Here is a 19,130-nt window from a genome sequence, read left to right as displayed (position 1 = left end):
CACAGGTCAGGAGGATTTTTGCTGGGCTCCCCTGGGGAGTGGGAGTTGAGAGTTGGGGCAGAAAGGGCTGTGGGAACCACCCAGGCTCAGAGTCTTGTCCCGGCTGCCTCCCACCCAGGGGCCGGGGAGGTAGGAGATGAAAGTGAGGAACAGGGCGAGCCCCATATGTTCCTTATGACCCAAACTTTGTTCCCAGCGCCCAAGACGAATAGGCGTGAAATCCACATCTGGGCCCCACCTCCAGCCCAGCCATTCCGTCCTGCCTCTGGGCGCTGAGCCCAGTCTGTCTTGTTGCTATAATGAGGGCAGCACAGGTGGCTTCCAGAACTCAGAAGAGGCCCCTGCCTTCCACAGCATCATTGTTGGCTTCCTAGAAGAGCCGACTCCTAAAATGCATGTGAGCGGAGGACGAGTTTGCCCAGCAGAAGAGGTAGAAAGGCCAAGTTAGAAGTTACAGTTGTAATGGCTAGCACTCTGGGCTCTGAATCCAGTGATCTGGGTTCAAATCTCAGTGGAACCTGCATCCCTTGCTTCTTCCATGCACAGAGGAGTCTGGCGGGCTATAGTCCATGGGGTTACAAAGGATCAGACATGACTGAGCGGCTACACTTTCACACTTTCAGGAAGTCACAGTTGGTGCAAAGGTCCAGAAGCCAGAGGGCCCAGTATGGTCAGAGAAGAGATCTGAGGCTGGAATAAGCGGTAACCAGGACATATGGGGCCTCTAAGACCAGACTGAGGGCCTGAGTTTTTTCCCCAGGGGCACTGGAGAGCCATGGGAGATTTATGAGCAGAGGAGGGGCGGGGTCAGCCCTATATGAGCAACAAACATGATATGGACAATTGTAGAGGTGGCTCCGTTCACTGGGTGAGCCCAGAGAAGGCCTTGAACCCAGACTGCAAGTTGGGTTCTCAGAGGAAGTGACATCAGAGGTAGGTCTTGAAGGACAGAGGAAGGAATTGGTCATGACTAGAAAGGTGGAGCGTCGGGGAATGTGTCCAGGGGTGCTGGGGAGATACGGGATGGCTGTGACTTGAGGAGAGGCAAGGTCACCTCTGGATGTAGAAGACTCCTCTGGGATCCCTAGAGGGTAGACTGGAGTGGGAGGGAGACTGGGGGTAGGGGGAGGGGTTGGAGAGAGGATCCTGGTGGGAAAAGATGCATTCTGAGCCAGGGCTGGGCTTATAGGGACAGAAAGAGGGTCAGAAGAATGTCACCTACACTGGGAAGACTTCCTTTTACCCCCACATAAGAAGAAATTTCTCTTACCCATTTCTTTTCTTTTTTAAATTAATTAATTAATTTGACTGTGCCAGGTCTTAGTTGCGACATGCAAACTCTTAGTTGCAGTGTGTAGGATCTACATGCATGCATTGGGGGTTCAGAGTCTTAGCCACTGGACCACCAGGGACGTCCCCTCTGCCTCTGTCTTCACAATACTATGGCCTCTGTCTAAAATCCCCCTCTGCCTTTCTTTTCTCCTTCTTGAAATTGAAGTATAGCTGATTTATAATATTGTGCTAGTTTCAAGTGTGCACAAAATGATTCTGTTTTGAGGGCAGGAAAAGGGGTGATAGAGGGTGAGATGATGGTTGGATGGTATCATCAACTCATGGCATGGACACGAGTTTAAGCAAACTCTGGGAGATAGTGATGGACAGGGAAGCCTGGTGTGCTGCAGTCCATGGAATGGCAAAGAGTCGGACATGACTGAGCAATTGAACAACTATATATATATATGTATATGTATATATATACTTCTTCCCGATTCCTTTCCATTATAGTTTATTAGAAGATATTGAATAGGGACTTCCCTGGTGGTCCAGTGGTTAGGACTCTGCACTTCCAATGCAAAGGACACGGGTTCACTCCCTAGTCCGGGAACTGGGATCCTACATGCCTTGCAGCCCAACCAAGAAAAAAATATATATATTGAATATAGTTCCCTGTCCTATACAGTAGATCCCTGTTGTTTATCTATGTCTTTATTTTAAAAGAACATATGCAATTGGATTTAGGGTTCACCCAGATAACATGGGATGATCTGATCTCAAGATCACCATCTTAGTTACAACTGCAAAGACCCTTTTGCCAAATAAGGTCCTATTTACAGGTTTCAGGGAGATGTGTCTCTTTTGGGGGGGATGGGGGGCACCAGTCAACCCAAGACATCTTGGGTGAGTCACTTTCCTCTCTGAGCCTCAGGGGTTCTAACTGTATAATGGGGCTAATACCAACCCCCACCTCAAGGGGCAACTTGGAGGGTTAACAAAACCTAAGGAGTGCATGGTCCAGCTCCAGTGTCTAGGAAACCCTCAGTCAGAGTGGCTGCCGTTTCTTGCTGATTGATTTTTTCCATCAGAGCTGGGTTCTTCTGCCAGTCTCTTCCTGCCACTTCCCCGTTTCTCTGCACATATGTCTCGGTCATAATTTCCCCATCGTTCTTTGTTTCCTGCCTGTGTCATTTGGGGCAAGTCGCTTATGCCCTTGGAGGCTTGGTTTCCTCATCTGTCAAATGGGATAATAACTTCCTCCTTTTCATGAAGAGACTGTGATGATTACACGAGCGAGTCCTTAGAAAGTGCTCAGAACTTTGCCTGGTTCTTTAGCAGGTAAAGCAGGTGCTTTACCTGCTAGCTGCTGCCACTGTAATTATTATTATTATTATCATTGTTATTATTATTACTACTACTGCTTTGGTTTCCTTTATCTTGCCTCTGTCTTCCCCTTCTCAACACATTCCTGCCTTTCTGAATAAGGCAACCTCTAAGCCTTGAGGGTCATTGAAAGTCTGTTTCTCTCCCTTGCTGTCTCTCTTCCTCTCCCCACTTACGATGAGTTTATTTTACTTTATTTTTTATTTTTTGGGCCATGACATGTGGCATGCAGGATCTTAGTTCCCCAAACAGGGATCAAACCCACAGCTCCTGCAGTGGAAGCGTAGTCTTAACCACTGGACTGCTAGGGAAGTCCCTCTGTGATGGTTTTGAAAGAAGCCCACATTCTTTGATATCCCTCTGTTCAAGAGGAGGAGCTCAATCTCTTTCTCTTTGTTTTCCTAAGGTTTTATTTATTTTGGCTGCACTGGGTCTTTGTTTAGGACCCAGTGCAGCCAAAATAAATAACATTTTAGGGGGAAAAAAAAAAGCATCAATCCCTTTCCCTTTGAATGTGGGCTAGACTGAGCCGCTCACCTCCAGTGAATACACATCCGCGGCTTCCCTAGCGGCTCAGGCAGTAAAGAATCCGCCTGCAATGCAGGAGACTTGAGTTCAATTCCCGGGTTGGGAAGATCCCCTGGAGAAGGGAACAGCTACCCACTCCAGTATTCTGGCCTGGAGAATCCCATGGACTGTACAGTTCATGGGATCGCAAAGAGTCAGACACGACTGAGGGACTTTCACTTCCAATGAATAGAATAAAGAAGTGATGGTGCTAGGAATTCCCTGGTGGTCCAGTGGTTAGGACTCAGCGCTTTCACTGCTGGGGCCTGGGTTCCGTACCTGGTCAGGGAACTGGGCTCCTGCAGGCTAAGCAGCATGGCCAACGCACAAATAAAAGTGTGTGACTTTGGACATAGGTTACATAAGACACTGCTGTCTCTCCAGTCACTCGCTCTGAAGGGGAGCCGGTAGCCGTGTTGTGCCCCAACCAGTCCTACGGAGAGGCTCATGTGGTGAGTGTTAGTGTTCACAAGGGGCTCATAGCGTATAATTAAAATATTGCCACTGTGACTTCATCTCTTGTTTGTCAGGTCACCACAAAGGGCCATATTTCAACTATATGCTATATATATATAGGCTTCCCTTGTGGGTAAAGAATCCGCCTGCAATATGGGAAACCTGGGTTTGATCCCTGGGTTGGGAAGATCCCCTGGAGAAGGGAACAGCTACCCACTCCAGTACTCTGGCCTGGAGAATTCCATGGGCTGTACAGTCCATGGGGTCGAAAAGAGTTGGACATGACTGAGCGACTTTCACCCACATGAGCCCCTTGTGGACCCTAACATTGAGCAGCTGAGGCCTCTTGCCAAGGGCCGTGTAGGTGAGCTTGAAGGTAATCTTCCAGCCCCAGTCAAGAGTTTGGATGACTGCAGCCCTGGCCGATAGCCTATTGCCCCTTCATGAGAGACTGAGTTCTCTGTTGTTATCAGAGCCAGATCCACCCAACTAAACTGCTCCACAGTTCCCACCCCTCAGAAACTGTGAGACAATAAATATGTGTAGCTCTAGGCCACAGAGTTTCAGGGTAATCTGTCATGTGACAACAGATCATGAATATACCTTCCTTTCTTGTTTTCTCGGTGTCTCTCTCCACTTCCGGCTCTCCCAGGCGTGTCTGTCTCTCTCCATCCCAGTCCTTGCATGTCCATTTCCAATTCTCTGTCTCTGAATGCCTCTGTCTTTTTCAACCCTCTTTAGTCTTATCCTTCATATCAGTTGATCCGTTTCTGGGTCTCTCCCCCTACCTGGGTCTCTATCTCTGCCGATACCTTTTCCTCTACATGAGAGTCTCTCTTTACAGATAGATGTGCGAGGGTGTCTGCCTCTTTCTCTCTGTCCTCGCCTCTCTCTGCTGCTTTCTCTAGGCATGTGTTTCTATGTCTGTCTTCAGATCTCCTTTTCTGTTTCTGTCTCTCCCTGCACACCTCCTGCCTGGCGTCTTGCTCTTCCATCTCGAACCTGCTGTTTGAGGCACGTGCGTGCACTCTCTCTCTCTGTGGGTCTCTGCTTCTATCTCTAAGTTTGTGTGTCTATGTCTTTCTCTCTGTGTATCTCTTTCTCTGCCTCCATCTGTATCTGTCTCATTTTGTATTTTTTTTCCCCAGTCATTTGCGGGGCGGTGGGGGGCGGCGGGGGGTGGAGATCTCTCTATCTCTGCCTCCTCTATGTGTGTATCAGTTTCTGGATCTCTTTCATTCAAGGTATGGAAGTCTGTCTGTCTCTCCTGCCGCCATCTCCCCCTGCCCAAACCCGCAGCCACCCCACCCTGCCCTCTCTTCTCTACCCTGCATCTCCCTCCGCCCTGTCTCTCCGTACTGATCTCAGGCTTGCCTTCCCTTCCCCAGCCTCCACAGTTCCCTGACCTCACCTCTGTTCTCTCTTCTCTGCCTTCCCGGCTACCTCCTGCCTGGCTCTCTCTCCAAGTCTCTGCCTCCCTCTCCTGGTCAGCCGCCCACACCGCACTCAAGTCTCCCAGGGGATCCCCTAGCCGAGTTAAGGGAGCCCCTGGCGGAAGCCTGAGTGATGCACTGGGCGGGGGGCTGCAGGCAGTGATGCAGGCTCCAACCTGGGTCCCCGTGAGCTGAGGGAACCCCTGATCCTCTGGGGCCAGCAGCTCTGGGCGCAGAGACCTCGGGGACTCTCCCAGCTCCACCTTAAGCGCCCCCCCTTCCCTCTTCTGCGGAGGATGGAAACTGCCAGCTCTTGGGCCCCAGGTGTCCGGGCCACCCCCGCCCCCAAGGCCCCAGCGCATCTGGGAGCTGGGGATCAGCGCCCCCCCCCCAACGACCCCTCCATCCTGCCCCTTGGGCGCCCCTACTCCATCCACAACAGCCCGAAGAGGAGGGTTCTCTGCTGTGAGAGCCCCCACCCCCACCCCCAAACAACGACAGAAAAATTAAATAACTGCAAGAGAGAGAAGAGAGGGAGGGGCAGGAGGGAGGAAGGGAGGAGAGAGACAGAGAAACAGAAGAGGCAGGAGAGGTGGGGAGGGAGAGAGGAGCTGGAGGCTGAGAGGGAGAGAGTGAGGAGGAGAAGAAGGGGAGAAGGGAGAAGGGAGAGGCAGGGACCGAGAAGGAAGGGAGGGAGGAGGAGGTGAGGGAAGCGGGATGGAGGGATGGAGTTAGGGGGCTTGGGAGAGCTTTTAATGAAAAGGGAGCGAAGAAGGGGAGTGTGCATCAGGAACCCAGAGGGAACCCAAGGGAGAAGGAGAAGGCAGAGAGAGGAGTAGGAAGATCGGGAGGTAGAGCGAGCCTGGAGGGCTCGGGAAAAGAGAGAAAGGGGAGGCAAAGCGAGGGAGGGGAGGAGAGACGGGAGAGGTGGGGGGTCTCAGTCCCCGGCTGCCTCGGTAACTGGGGAACTGGGACTCCCTGTAGGGAGGAGCAGAAGGCTGGAAGTCCTGGGAGGGGTTAGGGTTCCACAAAGAAGGGGAGAACCTGAGAGAGGGCCGGCCGGGACATTGGGAAGGGGTCACCCCGAGGCCTCTTGGGGATGGGGTCTGCAGCTCGTCTGAGCGCCCCTCGGGCGTTGGTACTCTGGGCCGCACTGGGAGCGGCAGGTAAGGCCTGGGTTTTGGGGCAGGAGCCTCTGAGGGAGGGGTGGGGTGGGGCGCCACGGAGAGGGGTGCAGGCTGCTCTCTCCCCAGCTCACATCGGACCCGCACCTGACCCAGAGGACTGGTGGAGCTACAAGGATAATCTCCAGGGAAACTTCGTGCCAGGTGCAGCCGGGGCGGGGACTCTGGAGTCTGGGCTGCCGGGCGCTTGCTTCCTGAGACCCAGAAGTCCCCTCCTTCTCGCCCGCCCTCCCCACGCCCCAGACCCGAGAGTCCTGGCCCCTTCCTCCCTCCCTCAGGAGGCCCAGCTTCTGAACCCGAGTGGCTCAGCATGGGACATTATACATGCGCATTTCAAGTAGTGAGTGGGAGTGACTGGAAGGTAAGAGTGTGGGGGTGGAAGTGTGTGTGTGTGTGTGTGTGTGTTTCCTGGGAAAGAGGCAGGTAAGTCCTGGCTCTTGCTGAGAACCAGAGGTTCAGTGGCCCCGTTCCCCCGCCTCCTCCTGCCCTCTCTTGCAACTCCTTCTTCCTACTTCATTCATTATCCGGCTGTGGGACAAGGAGACTGAAAGAACTACAACTCCCATGACCTCTAGGGCAGGCAGGCAGTGAATGGGTTGTTTGGCAGTCCCGGGGCCTGCTGGGAGTTGTAGTTTCTTCTCTCAATGACTATTAAAGATAGGTTTGATCAGAGACTTGGAGTTGTTAGGGGGGTAAGGTGGGGGGTCCTTAGGAAACGCCTCTAAGATTCTTCTAGGACCCGAGGATTCTGGATCCCAGCCCCCTCCTCCCTCAGAGCCAGGAGTCCAGATTCCCAGCCCCTCGTCTCCTGGGATCCAGGAATCCAGACGACAGCCTTCGTAGCGGGTCCCAGTCTAGGGATTCAGTCCTTATTTCTGACTTCCTTTTCTCCCTACCCCACCTCGGCTCCCAGGACCCCCCTTCTGGGGCCTGGTGAACGCAGCCTGGAGTCTCTGTGCCGTGGGGAAGCGTCAGAGCCCCGTGGATGTGGAGCTGAAGAGGGTCCTCTATGACCCCTTTCTGCCCCCTCTGAGACTCAGCACCGGGGGAGAGAAGGTAAGGACCCTGGTGGGAGGGGTTACCGAATCCACTGGGGCGGGGCCTGAGTGGGGATCGGGGGTGGAGCTTTGAGTTGAGAGGCTAGCCTTGGGGGAGGAGGTCTACTCCGTGGAGGGGAGGCTACTTACACTCGCAAATGATCACCAATTCTTCCCTCCGCAAACATGGCTCCTAGTCTTCCCCTCTCTTAGAAGCAATGGTAAAACAGACCGTCTCCTGGGCGAGGCACTGTTTTCAAACTTGATGAATCCTCTAATCTTCACAGCACCATGAAATAGGTGTTACTATTATCCTTATTTTATGGATGCAGAAACTGAGGCACAGAGAGGTTAAGTTACTTACCTGAGGTCACACAGCCAGAGAGTGCCAGGGCTGGGATTCAGACCTCGGCAGCGTGGTTCCAGAATCCACACTCTTGCCCGCTTTGCAATATTACTTCTTTGGCACTCCCCGGTCACCCAACCAAAAGTCTCAGAGCTTCCCCATCCCATTTCCTCCCTCACTTCCGTTTCCATCCGTTCCCTTTCTAGTTTTCCTGCTAAATAGCATTTGATTTCTTGTCCCTCCACTGGTCTCACCATCATCTTGCATTGGGATTGATGCAAAGATGCTATAGCATCTTTGCTGGCCTGCTTCTCTGCCTCCTGCAACCCATTCTCCATCCCACAGATAGATGTTTAAAAACACAAACTGGATCATACCACTCTCTCCTACTCAAAATCTTTCTGTTAGGATAAGTAATGACAGCATACACTTACACAGCACTTAGCCTGTGCCTGGTACTGTGCCAAATGTGTTATATCTATTCAATTATTTAAATAAAAACACAGAATACCCCATCATTGCCCACAAGGCTCTGCACCACCCGGCTCCCATCACCACACTCTCCTTTGCTTACTGGGCTCTGGTCCCAGGCTTCTTCACTGTTATTAAAATAGGCCACCTCAGGGCCTTTGCATGGACTATTCCCCCTTCTGGAATACCCTTCTCCTTGCTCCTTGCAAATAACCCCTCCTTATCTTTCAGGTCACCATTCAAATGTCACTTCCTCTTGGAAGCCATTCCTGACACCCCACCCCTACTCCATTCTCTGGGTTTCCTTTTTTTTTTTTTTTTTTTTTGGCATGCTGCTTGCAACTTCTTAGTTCCCCAACCAGGGATTGACACCCAGGCCCCTGCATTGGGAGCACAGTAGTCCTAACCACTGGACTGCCAGAGAATTCCCTGGGTTTTCCATTTATTAGAACTCCCAGTGCTCCTCAGTGTGGGCATAGGATGTAATTAATTAAGCATTTACACTTAAATGATTCAGTATTTACTGTTTCTCCTTCATTTGAACAGAAGCTCCATGAGCCCCAGAGTTTTTGTCTACTTGCTCATGGCTCTCGCACTGGCATCCATGGCACATACTGGCAGCTCAATAAATACTTGTTAATTAAATTCACCACTATTGAGCACCTACCAAGGATCAGCCCAGATCCTGGAAAGACATTAGTGTTCAAACTATTCAGTTCAGTTCAGTTGCTCAGTCGCGTCAGACTCTTGTGACCCCATGGACTGTAGCACACCAGGCCTCCATGTCCATCACCAACTCCTGGAGTTTACCCAAACTCATGTCCATTGAGTCAGTGATGCCATCCAACCATCTCATCCTCTGTTGTCCCCTTCTCCTCCCGCCTTCAATCTTTCCCAGCATCAGGGTCTTTTCCAATGTTCAAACTATGCTGAATGATTAAATGGATATTGGCTGTGGGAAATGTATGAATGGAAAAGTCAGGAAAAGATTTCTCTGCATTCCCATGACCACCTCCACCTCCTCCACAGCTCCGCGGAACTCTGTACAACACTGGTCGCCATGTCTCCTTCCTGCCTGCGCCCCGGCCTGTGGTTAATGTGTCTGGGGGTCCCCTCCTTTATAGCCACCGACTCAGTGAACTGCGGCTGCTTTTTGGAGCACGTGACGGAGCTGGCTCTGAACACCAGATCAACCATCAGGGTTTCTCTGCTGAGGTGATGGCCGCTGACCTCTGACCCTTGACCTTCACTCTAAGTCAACCAAATTCCTCTCACCTCCTGCATGCATGCTCAGAGGCTCAATCATGTCTGACTCTTTGCAACCCCATGGATGGTAGCCCACCAGGCTCCTCTGTCCAAGGGATCCTCCCTGCAAGAATACCGGAGGGGGGTGCCATTTTCTCTTCCAGGGGATCTTCCCCACTCAGGGATCAAACTCACATCTCCTTCATTGGCAGGTGGATTCTTTACCACTAGGGCCACCTGGGAAGCCCTCCTCCCACCTCACCCTCCTCTTTTTTTTGTCCTTTAAAATTTTATTTATTTTTTAATTAAGGATAATTGCTTTACAGAATTTGGTTGTTTTCTGTGGAACATCAGCGTGAATCAGCCATAGTCACCCTCCTTTTCATGCCTCATCCCATCTTCCTCCATAGAATCCACAGCCCGCCCCCCCCACCCTCCTCCACCTCGTGAGCACTAATCCTTAACCTGACTTGGAACCCCAAAGTTGCTCCCATTGCCCATTCTGCCCTCCCCTTCTTCCGGGGGACCCCACTCTCTGTGCTTCCCTCCTAGGTGCAGCTCATCCACTTCAACCAAGAACTCTATGGGAATCTGAGCGCCGCCACCCGGGGCCCCAATGGCCTGGCCATTCTCAGCCTCTTTGTCAATGTGAGCCCAGGGAGGGAGGGAAGGTCTGGACCTGGGGTCTGAGAAGAGGGAGCTAGGAGGCCCAGTCTCTGGGGTCCTAGGGGAGGAAGGGATTGGGGACGCTTGGATTTCTGGGTTCCTCTCTCCTCACTGCATACCTCCACACAGGTGGCTGGTAGCTCAAACCCGTTCCTCAGCCGCCTCCTTAACCGTGACACCATCACCCGCATCTCCTATAAGAGTAAATCCCTGGACACTGGGAGGGTGCGGGGGGGAGGTGGATGGGGGGTGGCTTATGCACATAGGGGAGTTCAGCAGGGGCACCCCTCTTCACTCTGACCTGATATTCCTGCAGATGATGCCTACTTTCTTCAAGACCTGAGCCTGGAGCTCCTGTTCCCCGAGTCCTTTGGCTTCATCACCTATCAGGGCTCTCTCAGCACCCCACCCTGCTCGGAGACTGTTACCTGGATCCTCATTGACAGGGCCCTCAATATCACCTCTCTCCAGGTGACCCTGTCAGCCCAATTCCCCGCCCCCCCCCCCCCCCCCCCCGCCTCCCTGCCACTCCCCAACCCGTTCCTTGGCCTGGGTGTCCCCTTGCCTCACCTACCCTTCTACCCTCGCTTGACAAGGAACTGGAAGGGATTCGAGGGTCCGACCGCCCTGGGGCTGTCGGGGGCGGGGCTGAGCAAGACTCCGCCCACCAGCCCCCAGGGGCGGGGCTTCCTGCCCGCTGCCTCCAGGGCCATTCATTACTCACTCCCAGTTTCCCACCCTGTTTCCGTGGCAGATGCATTCCCTGAGACTTCTGAGCCAGAATCCTCCGTCCCAGATCTTCCAGAGCCTCAGCGGTAACGGCCGGCCCCTGCAGCCCTTGGCCCACAGGGCCTTGAGGGGCAACAGGGACCCCCGGCACCCCGAGAGGCGCTGCCGAGGCCCCAACTACCGCCTGCACGGTATGATGCAGTCTGCAACCCCTTCCACGTCTTGGTCTAACCCACCTATGTGTCTCCCCTTGATGTTTCAATATGATGCAGTCCAACCCCTCCCTTGCTGCTTCTGTGTGACCCAGCCTCCCGAACTCTACCTCGCTCTTTCTCCCTTTGTGTCAAAATGGTACAGCCCACCTTCCTGTCCTAGACCATTGCAAGTCCGTGATTTGCAGTTCTTCACTGCTTGCAACTTGCAACTCGGTGTATAACCCGAGCCCCCTAGTTTCCTTGTGGTAAGATCTTGTACTGGTCCATGGTTCTTATAACTACGGCTTTCCGAAATGGTACAGCCCAGATCCTTTCCCCTGTTTTCATGTGGTACAACCCTATACTGTTCCATAATCTGGCACGTCCCTTACTGGAAAAAAAAAAAAAAAAACCAACGTGGTACACTCCCCTTCTCCCCCTACTGCCTCCTCGTGGTTCAGTCCCGTGATCTAGTCCACCTCGCTGGCTTCTCAACATGGTACAGCCCAGACCTCCCCATGAATACCTTCACGTAGTTCAGCCTAATGCTGAAACTGGATGTCCCTATTCCACCCTCCTGCTGCCCCGCTATGGTTCAGCCCAGTGCCAGGCAACCTGGCCATTTTCCCCCAGCTTCTCAACCTGGTACATTCCGATTCCCCCCTTTGCAGCCTCCCTGTGGTAGAGCCCCGCTTGGCCCACACCCACCCGCCCCCTACCCGCCCCTTGCACGCCCTCTGCAAGGTCCATCCTATCTTGCCCTAAACTAACGTCCTCTACCCGTGTCATCTTACAGTGGATGGTGCCCCCCATGGTCGCTGAGACTCCCCATCGAGGACTGCGCCTGCCTTTCCCAAGCCTCCCCACAAGGGGAGGGGAGTCACCCCCAAAAACAAAGCTATTAAAGGGACAGAATACTTCCTGTATCTCAGTGGTCTCATTCTAGGCACGGCGGGGAAACATTTGGGTACTAAAGAATAGTAGCCTTCTTCTAGAAACCATCTGCCTCTTCCTAAATCGCACTAGTCGGGTTTTTGGCTTCCGGGTTCCAGAAAGAGTTTCTTGGATGTGTGGCTCCTTTAAGCAGCGCTTCTCCCCTCCCACCCAATTACCCACCCTCCCGGGCAGGCAGCACGCGCAGAGCCATGTGCTTCCCCCTCCCGTCTGCCTCATTGGCCCGAAGTGGGTCACGGTCCCGCCCCCAGAGCCATCTCCCATTGGGTAAATGTAGGTCAGGGTCCCGCCTCCCTCCAAAAGGCAAGGTAACTTCACGCTCTGAGCCCTTCTCTCGCACTTCTGGGCCTTGGCGGATCCAGGGGTCCCATTGGCTGTGCGTCTCGAGGGGTCAGGACGCGATTGGCCCGCGCTTTCAGCTGGAGGGAGGCACGCGGCTTGGGTGCAAGGCCAGAGTCGGGTGGGGGCCGAGAGGAGGGGTGCGCTCTGTGGCGTCGGGTGTTTTGGTTTGGCTTTTTTTTTTTTTTTTTTCCGCGAAAGAAGTTTGCTTTGGCCACGCCTCAAGGCAGCCGCCTCCCTCTGCCCTCTCCCCCGGCGGTCCGCGCACACCTCTCGGTGCAGATTGCAAAGCTCCTTCCTTGGGGAGAGCTGCAGATTTTGCAAGAGCCAGGCTCGCCCACCATATAGAAGGAGCGCCTTGTGTCCCCCTGAACTCTCAGTTGCAAAGAGCCGGCCGCCTGATTTGATCACCCCCTCACCCAAACTGTATGCTCTTCTGGGACCCTCTTGAGTTGCACGTTTCTGCACCGAGGACTGCAAATCCCCGTCGCTCCTAGGATTTGCAGTATTCTGGATACTGGAGGCTTGCAAGCTACGCTCGCCCGCCTCTGGGCAGACACTTGCCCGAACCATCGGAGTGTGCCTCTGACTGGCAAGCCAGCTGTTCGCCTCTCCATGAATCCGTGAGCCTGCGGGCAGGTGCCGGGCGATGGCGCGGCCTGTGAGCGAGAGGACCCCGGCCCCCCTGCTGCTGGGCGGCCCGACTGGAGCCCCCCCTGGTGGGGGAGCGCTGCTTGGGCTGCGAAGCCTTCTGCAGGGGACCAGCAAGCCCAAAGAGCCAACTAGCTGTGAGTTCTAGCCCCCATTTCACCCAATTCAGACACCGTACTCCCTTAGGGACTCAAGTGCGGGGAGGGTCCCAGCTACCTTTTAAGTGCCAAGAGTCCATCCTCTTTAAATACCTAAAGTCCAACCTTTAAATACCCCGATACTTAGGTGTTTAGACCCCTATCTCCCAGGACCCAAAAGTACCGGCCCTCATGCCAGTCCACCCCGAGGACTCAAGACTCTAGGCCCCAGCCCCGTCTTCCTTTTGGTTTCGAGCGCCTGGACCCCTAGGGTCCAGGGAGAAGGGAGGGGGTGTGTCGAAGACTCACACGGTTGTTACACGGGCTTGGGCGGGGCCTCCTGGGGTCACATGGCGTCTAGGGATGAGGAATGTGCCCCAGGAATAGAGCCCCTTCCTGCCCCCTTAAAGAGTGTGGAGGCGGGGAGAAGGGGGTGCTGTGCGCTGGGTGTGGGGGGCAGGGGAGGGGGTTGTAGATTACAGAGGAATTACAGAGTTGTCATTTTTTTCTCTCACCTGCCCAACCCTCCACCTACCTCTGAACTTCCGCTCCCCTTCCTGGGTCTCTGTCCCCGTCCCTCTTTGCATCCCTGTCCTCGGCTCTTTCTGAGTCTCCCCCGCTCTCCTGGTCCACCGTCCCCGTCTCTGTTCTTGCTTTCTGGGTCTCTCTTCCTCTCTGAGCCTCTATCTCCTCCTCTCTCTGGGTCCTTGCTCTCGTTCTCCCACCTCCTTTCTGTGTCCCCGCTCTCTGGATCTCTGCGGTGCGGGGATCTACCCCCTTGTTCCTCGCGTTTCTCTCCACTCGGAGTTGATTCTTCATCTCGATCTTCCTCTTCCTCCCCACCCTGCTCTCTCTTTCCCTGGCCTGCAGGTCTCCTGAAGGAAAAGGAGCGCAAGGCGCCCCCGCCAGCAGCAACAGTCCCCGGGCCGGGCCTGGAGACGGCGGGCCCGGCAGATGCTTCAGCTGGGGCGGTGGTGGGCGGCGGGTCCCCTAGGGGACGCCCGGGGGCTGCGCCCGGCCCGGGTTTGTTGGCGCCGCTACTGTGGGAGCGGACATTGCCGTTTGGCGACGTGGAGTACGTGGACCTGGACGCTTTCCTGCTAGAACACGGGCTTCCTCCCAGCCCGCCGCCCCCGGGCGGCCCGTCGCCAGCGCCCTCACCGGTGCGCACTCCCGCGCCCTCCCCGGGGCCCGGCTCCTGCGGCTCGGCCTCCCCTCGCTCTTCGCCCGGGCACGCCCCCGCCCGGGCTGCCCTCGGGGCCGCCGGCGGCCACCGCGCAGGTGCGACTGCGGGGGCGAGGCAGGGCCGCGGTTGGGCGGGGCTTGGGCTCCAGAGGGCGGGGCTGTGCCACAAGGGTTTGGGACGGTGGGACTGAGGCTGCATCCCCGAAGTCCGTGACCTCTAATCCGGAGACGTCGAGGGAGGTGTCCAGATTTTGTGTTCCCTAATAGATCAGGGAACTGGGTCTCCCGGACCTATAGGAGATGAGGGACTTGGGACCCCAAGTTCCAGGAAGCCTGCCCAGTGGTGAGGTCGTGTGAACTTTTATGTGGGACGTGAGGACAAAGGGTCTGGATACTCGAGGAGTCGGGACTGAGATCCCAGAACACCGGAGTTACTTACCGGAGTTTATTCTGGACTGCGCCCTAGAATCTGGGCCCGCAATCGGTGCGACTGGGGTAGGGCCGGAACTCCTAGGCCCTCTGCGAGCGAGAAAGACAAGGGCCGGCCACAGACGCACAGACGTGTTTCTCCAGGGCAAAAGGGACTGCTTCCTCGGTTCCCATAGTGGAGAGAGGGGGGCGCCCCGGATTCCGGGAGTCCTTCAGAAGGGATCGCCATCCTAGGTCTTTCATTGACTGGGGCAAGGGCTGAGCTTTCTATATTCCTGCAAGAGGTGCCCTGGGGTCCCCGAATCTTGCTTATCCTAGTGGCGAGAATGTCTGGGACCTGAGAATATAGAGGGGGGCCGTCCTCGAGTGTTCCCTAGAGAGCAGAGGGAGCAAGAGGAAAGGTGGGCACCCTGGGGTTGCCACGGGCTGACAGCGGGTCGGGAACTCCCGGACACACCTGATGCTGGCCCTGACCTCCCGGCAGGATTAAGGCCCTCCCCTTCCCAGCCGCACATTCCCGCGCCACGTGAGTCCTCCTCCCTGCTCCGTGCTTCGCGCACGCGCGATCACGAGGGAGAGGGCGGGACTGGAGAAACGTGAGGGCGCCCGTGGCGGCGGGGCTGGGGGTGGGGGCGGGAAGCAGGCGCCAGCACGTGACTCGGCCCTGAACCTGTGTCCTCAGTTGGCCCCGGCTGGCTCTCTCTTAAAGATACAGGCAGCCTTTACGCTTGAACCAACCTCATTATGCTTTCTCACTCTTCGGACTTAATAACTCTTAAGAAGCTAACTTGAAATGTCATCAGAACACTTTTCCCTGGGATCTAGGCTTTGGTCGGGGATTCAGTTAAGAAGGATAGGACTGTAGGAAAGAAGCTAACTCTAAAGTCCTGAGGCTTTTAGAAGCAGTGATCCGCGTTCTTGTGCTACTTAGGGCAAGTCACATAGGATTGGGCCTTGGTTTTCCTGTGTGACAAGTGGGAGTTGGTTTCATGATTGCTAAGCATCTTTGTGGCTTAGGGAATCTTCATATTTTATATTAGGGAGGTTAATCCCTGGTGGGCTTTATGTTTGATCCCATAAGGACCTTCCTTGGTAGCCATTGGGGAACCCCTTCCCCAAGTAAATACGCCCTCAGGTGGCACATTCTGTTTCCCCAAGGCCTGACCTCTCGTGACACACCCAGCCCTGTGGACCCAGATACGGTGGAGGTGCTGATGACCTTTGAGCCTGACCCAGCAGATTTAGCCCTGTCCAGCATTCCCGGCCATGAGACCTTTGACCCTCGGAGACACCGATTCTCCGAAGAGGAACTCAAGCCCCAGCCAATCATGAAGAAGGCAAGGAAGATCCAGGTGCCAGAGGAGCAGAAGGTGAGCGTTGCTGGGTGTGGGACACAGGCTTGTGCATGCTGGCCCCACAGCCCGGGATGGCCCTCCCTTCACAGTCAGACCTGGGTTTCTCACCGGGATTAGCACTCACGTTCTTCCAACCTACAGCCAAGGACCATGGGCAGCTGCACAGGGGGCGGAGGTTTGGGCTTGAGATTTGTGAAAAGGAAATCATTATGGGACTCAGACTCAGCCAGCCCTGCTGGGACTGGTTTTACAGGATTGGAGTTTCTCCTATCAATTGGACCCAAAACCCTCACTGTGGCAGGCTTCAGGGTCTACTAGTCACTACACTTGATAAGGATAGCATCCCTTCGGAATGGGGTATCAGCTTGTTTCTTCTGAGCAGGCAGTTTGGCCGGGGTTAGTCCTTTAATCTCTGGTTTGGGGCATCCTTCAGGGCAATAGGGCTTCCCTGGTGATTCAGACAGTAAAGAACCCGCCTGCAATACAGGAGACCCAGGTTTGATCCCTGGGTTGGGAATATTCCCCTGGAGAAGGGAATGGCTACCCACTCCAGTATTCTTGCCTGGCAAATTCCATGGACAGAGGAGCCTAGTGGGCTACAGTCCATGGGGCCGCAAAGTGTCGGACACAAGTGAGCGACTTTCACTTTTTCAGGGCAATTGCATCTGCCTAGGATGAAGGCTTTGCCAGCCCCTCTAGGCCTTGTTTTCTGGGCTCACTGGTGAGAGGCCTCAGGTTCTCATTTGCAGCCAGGGCCACATTCCGATCTGAGGTTTTTGGGGCAGTAACTGCATCTCTCTAGCACTTTGTCTTTGCCAGGCCTGGGGTCTTCCCTAACAAGGGGTGCCTGGGCCTGGTCTCACAGGACCTTGCCATGTCCTTGTGTAAGACACAACTACTTGAACCAGTGAGTGAGGGCGTGTGTGTGTGCGAAGTCACTTTAGTCATGTCTAACTCTTTGCGACCCTATGGACTGTAGCCTGCCAGCCTCCTCTGTCCGTGGGATTCTCCAGGCAAGAATACTGGAGTGGGTTGCCATGCCCTCTTCCAGGGGATCTTCCCGACCCAGGGGTTGAACCCACATCTCTTAGGTCTCCTGCGTTGGCAAACAGGTTCTTTATCACTAGCACCACCAGAGAAGCCCAGTGAGTACTGGCCTGTAAATCAAATCTAGACCAGTGGTTTCTCCTGCCACAGGGCTCTATTGTTAGGAACTGGATTTGTCCTAGCAAGCAGGGACTAGGCTTTAATGGAATGAGGTTGGGCATCTTTCAGAGCTCTGGATGGTCCTTGTTACTAAGGAGTGGTCCTCCCTCACAGCCAAATTCAAGGACTGCTGCTGCTGCTGCTAAGTCGCTTCAGTCGTGTCTGACTCTGTGCAACCCTATAGACGGCAGCCCACCAGGCTCCCCTGTCCCTGGGATCCTCCAGGCAAGAACACTGGAGTGGGGTGCCATTTCCTTCTCCGGACTGGAGAATTCTAAACATGATGGTATGAGAAGGTCTCGGGACAGACCCTTTTGCATCCAGGGCCTGTTGGGAGGAGGCAACTCTCCGGCCTCTATGCAAAGCCAGTGGGTCAGAGGGACTTCCCTGGCAGTCCAGTGGTTAAGACACGGAGCTCCCAACACAGAGGGCACAGTTTTGGTTCCTGGTTGGGGAACTAAGATCCTGCATGCTGCACTGTGTGGCCAAAAACAAGACAATAATCGAGCCAGTGCATCAGAGACTGGCTGTGGTCACTGGGACCACTTACACCTCACTTCCGGAGAAAGCAATGACACCCCACTCCAGTACTCTTGCCTGGAAAATCCCATGGATGGAGGAGCCTGGTAGGCTGCAGTCCATGGGGTTGCTGAGGGTCGGACACGACTGAGAGACTTCACTTTCACTTTTCACTTTCATGCATTGGAGAAGGAAATGGCAACCCACTCCAGTGTTCTTGCCTGGAGAATCCCAGGGACGGGGGAGCCTCATGGGCTGCCGCCTATGGGGTCGCACAGAGTTGGACACGGCTGAAGCAACTTAACATACCTCACTTTTGTTTGCTGAGGAGGGATAAGATCACCTTGGCAACCAGGTCAGAAGGGCCCAGGTCTGAGAGGTTTTTATGGGACACCAAACCCCATCACTAGGAAGCTGAGCAACCAGGATCTGAAAAGGTGATGTATAGGGCTTTTCACTAGGAGACACCCTCAGGCCCTGAAGGCCTTGTTGCTAGGGAACCAGTATCCTTAGCAAACCGGGAGCTAACTGCAGGCTTTTTGTCAAGTGAGAAAACCTTGGGTCTGCTTTGCACAGTGGAGACTATAAAGCTCAGTTGCTTAAGGTAGGAGGCTATCTCCTGCCTTAACTGTTGCCATGGGTCCACTTTCCTTAGCAACAAGGGCCCTAGGCAGCCAGACCCTTGGGTACCCATCCATCCACTGGAGACCTAGTATCCTTTCGGCTCCACTGCTGGGCGAGAAGCAGCCCCCTAGGGTGGTGGGGGCTCTTTTAGCTCTAGTCTGGTCCCAGAAGGCACAAGCAAAGCTGTTCCTCCCTTCTGTCGCTGGGGTTGGGCTCCTCTGGACCTCAGTGCTTTCCTGCCCACCCAGGACGAAAAATACTGGAGCCGACGGTACAAGAATAACGAGGCAGCCAAGAGGTCCCGCGACGCCCGGAGGCTCAAGGAGAACCAGATATCGGTGCGGGCGGCCTTCCTGGAGAAGGAGAACGCCCTGCTGCGGCAGGAGGTGGTGGCCGTGCGCCAGGAGCTGTCCCACTACCGCGCTGTGCTGTCCCGATACCAGGCCCAGCACGGAGCCCTGTGAGGCCTCCCCCACCCTCCAGGCGGAGCTCTCCTCCGCCTCGCTCAGACTTGTGCCCTGACACCCTCTTCCTTTCCCTGCCCTGTGGCCCATGGGCCGGCCAACTGGGTGCCCCAGGGACGTGATGATGCAGATAAATACATTTATATTTTTAAGAAAAAGCGAGCCTCCCCGCTCCCTCACGGGGGCGGGGAGGGTCCTCAGTGTGTCCCCCATCCTCCCACCGCCTCCGTTAACACAATCCTGAATAAATCTTGAGAACCCCAGAGCCAGCTGTCGTGGGG

General features: G+C 54.8%; 2 protein-coding genes across 2 annotated transcripts; both read left to right on the top strand.

Annotated features, from left to right (window-relative positions):
* The first annotated feature begins 5,725 nt into the window (after nucleotides 1–5,725).
* CA11 (carbonic anhydrase 11) lies at nucleotides 5,726–11,899 on the top strand. Its single transcript, XM_055551441.1, has 9 exons — nucleotides 5,726–6,280; nucleotides 6,368–6,442; nucleotides 7,212–7,354; nucleotides 9,182–9,367; nucleotides 9,950–10,045; nucleotides 10,193–10,265; nucleotides 10,380–10,534; nucleotides 10,818–10,983; nucleotides 11,783–11,899. Exons 1-9 carry the CDS (start codon nucleotides 6,214–6,216, stop codon nucleotides 11,806–11,808), a joined length of 987 nt encoding a protein of 328 aa, XP_055407416.1. The 5' UTR covers nucleotides 5,726–6,213; the 3' UTR covers nucleotides 11,809–11,899.
* A 130-nt stretch (nucleotides 11,900–12,029) lies between these two features.
* On the top strand, nucleotides 12,030–19,007 carry DBP (D-box binding PAR bZIP transcription factor). The gene is made up of 4 exons (XM_055551442.1): nucleotides 12,030–13,067; nucleotides 13,938–14,348; nucleotides 15,840–16,051; nucleotides 18,634–19,007. Exons 1-4 carry the CDS (start codon nucleotides 12,929–12,931, stop codon nucleotides 18,847–18,849), a joined length of 978 nt encoding a protein of 325 aa, XP_055407417.1. The 5' UTR covers nucleotides 12,030–12,928; the 3' UTR covers nucleotides 18,850–19,007.
* The last annotated feature ends 123 nt before the right edge of the window (nucleotides 19,008–19,130 follow it).

The sequence above is a fragment of the Bubalus kerabau genome, chromosome 17, assembly GCF_029407905.1.
Source record: "Bubalus kerabau isolate K-KA32 ecotype Philippines breed swamp buffalo chromosome 17, PCC_UOA_SB_1v2, whole genome shotgun sequence".
Classification (NCBI taxonomy): Eukaryota; Metazoa; Chordata; class Mammalia; order Artiodactyla; family Bovidae; genus Bubalus; species Bubalus kerabau.
The sequence above is the reverse complement of the archived record's forward strand: the minus strand, read 5'-3'. Positions and strand labels throughout refer to the sequence as shown.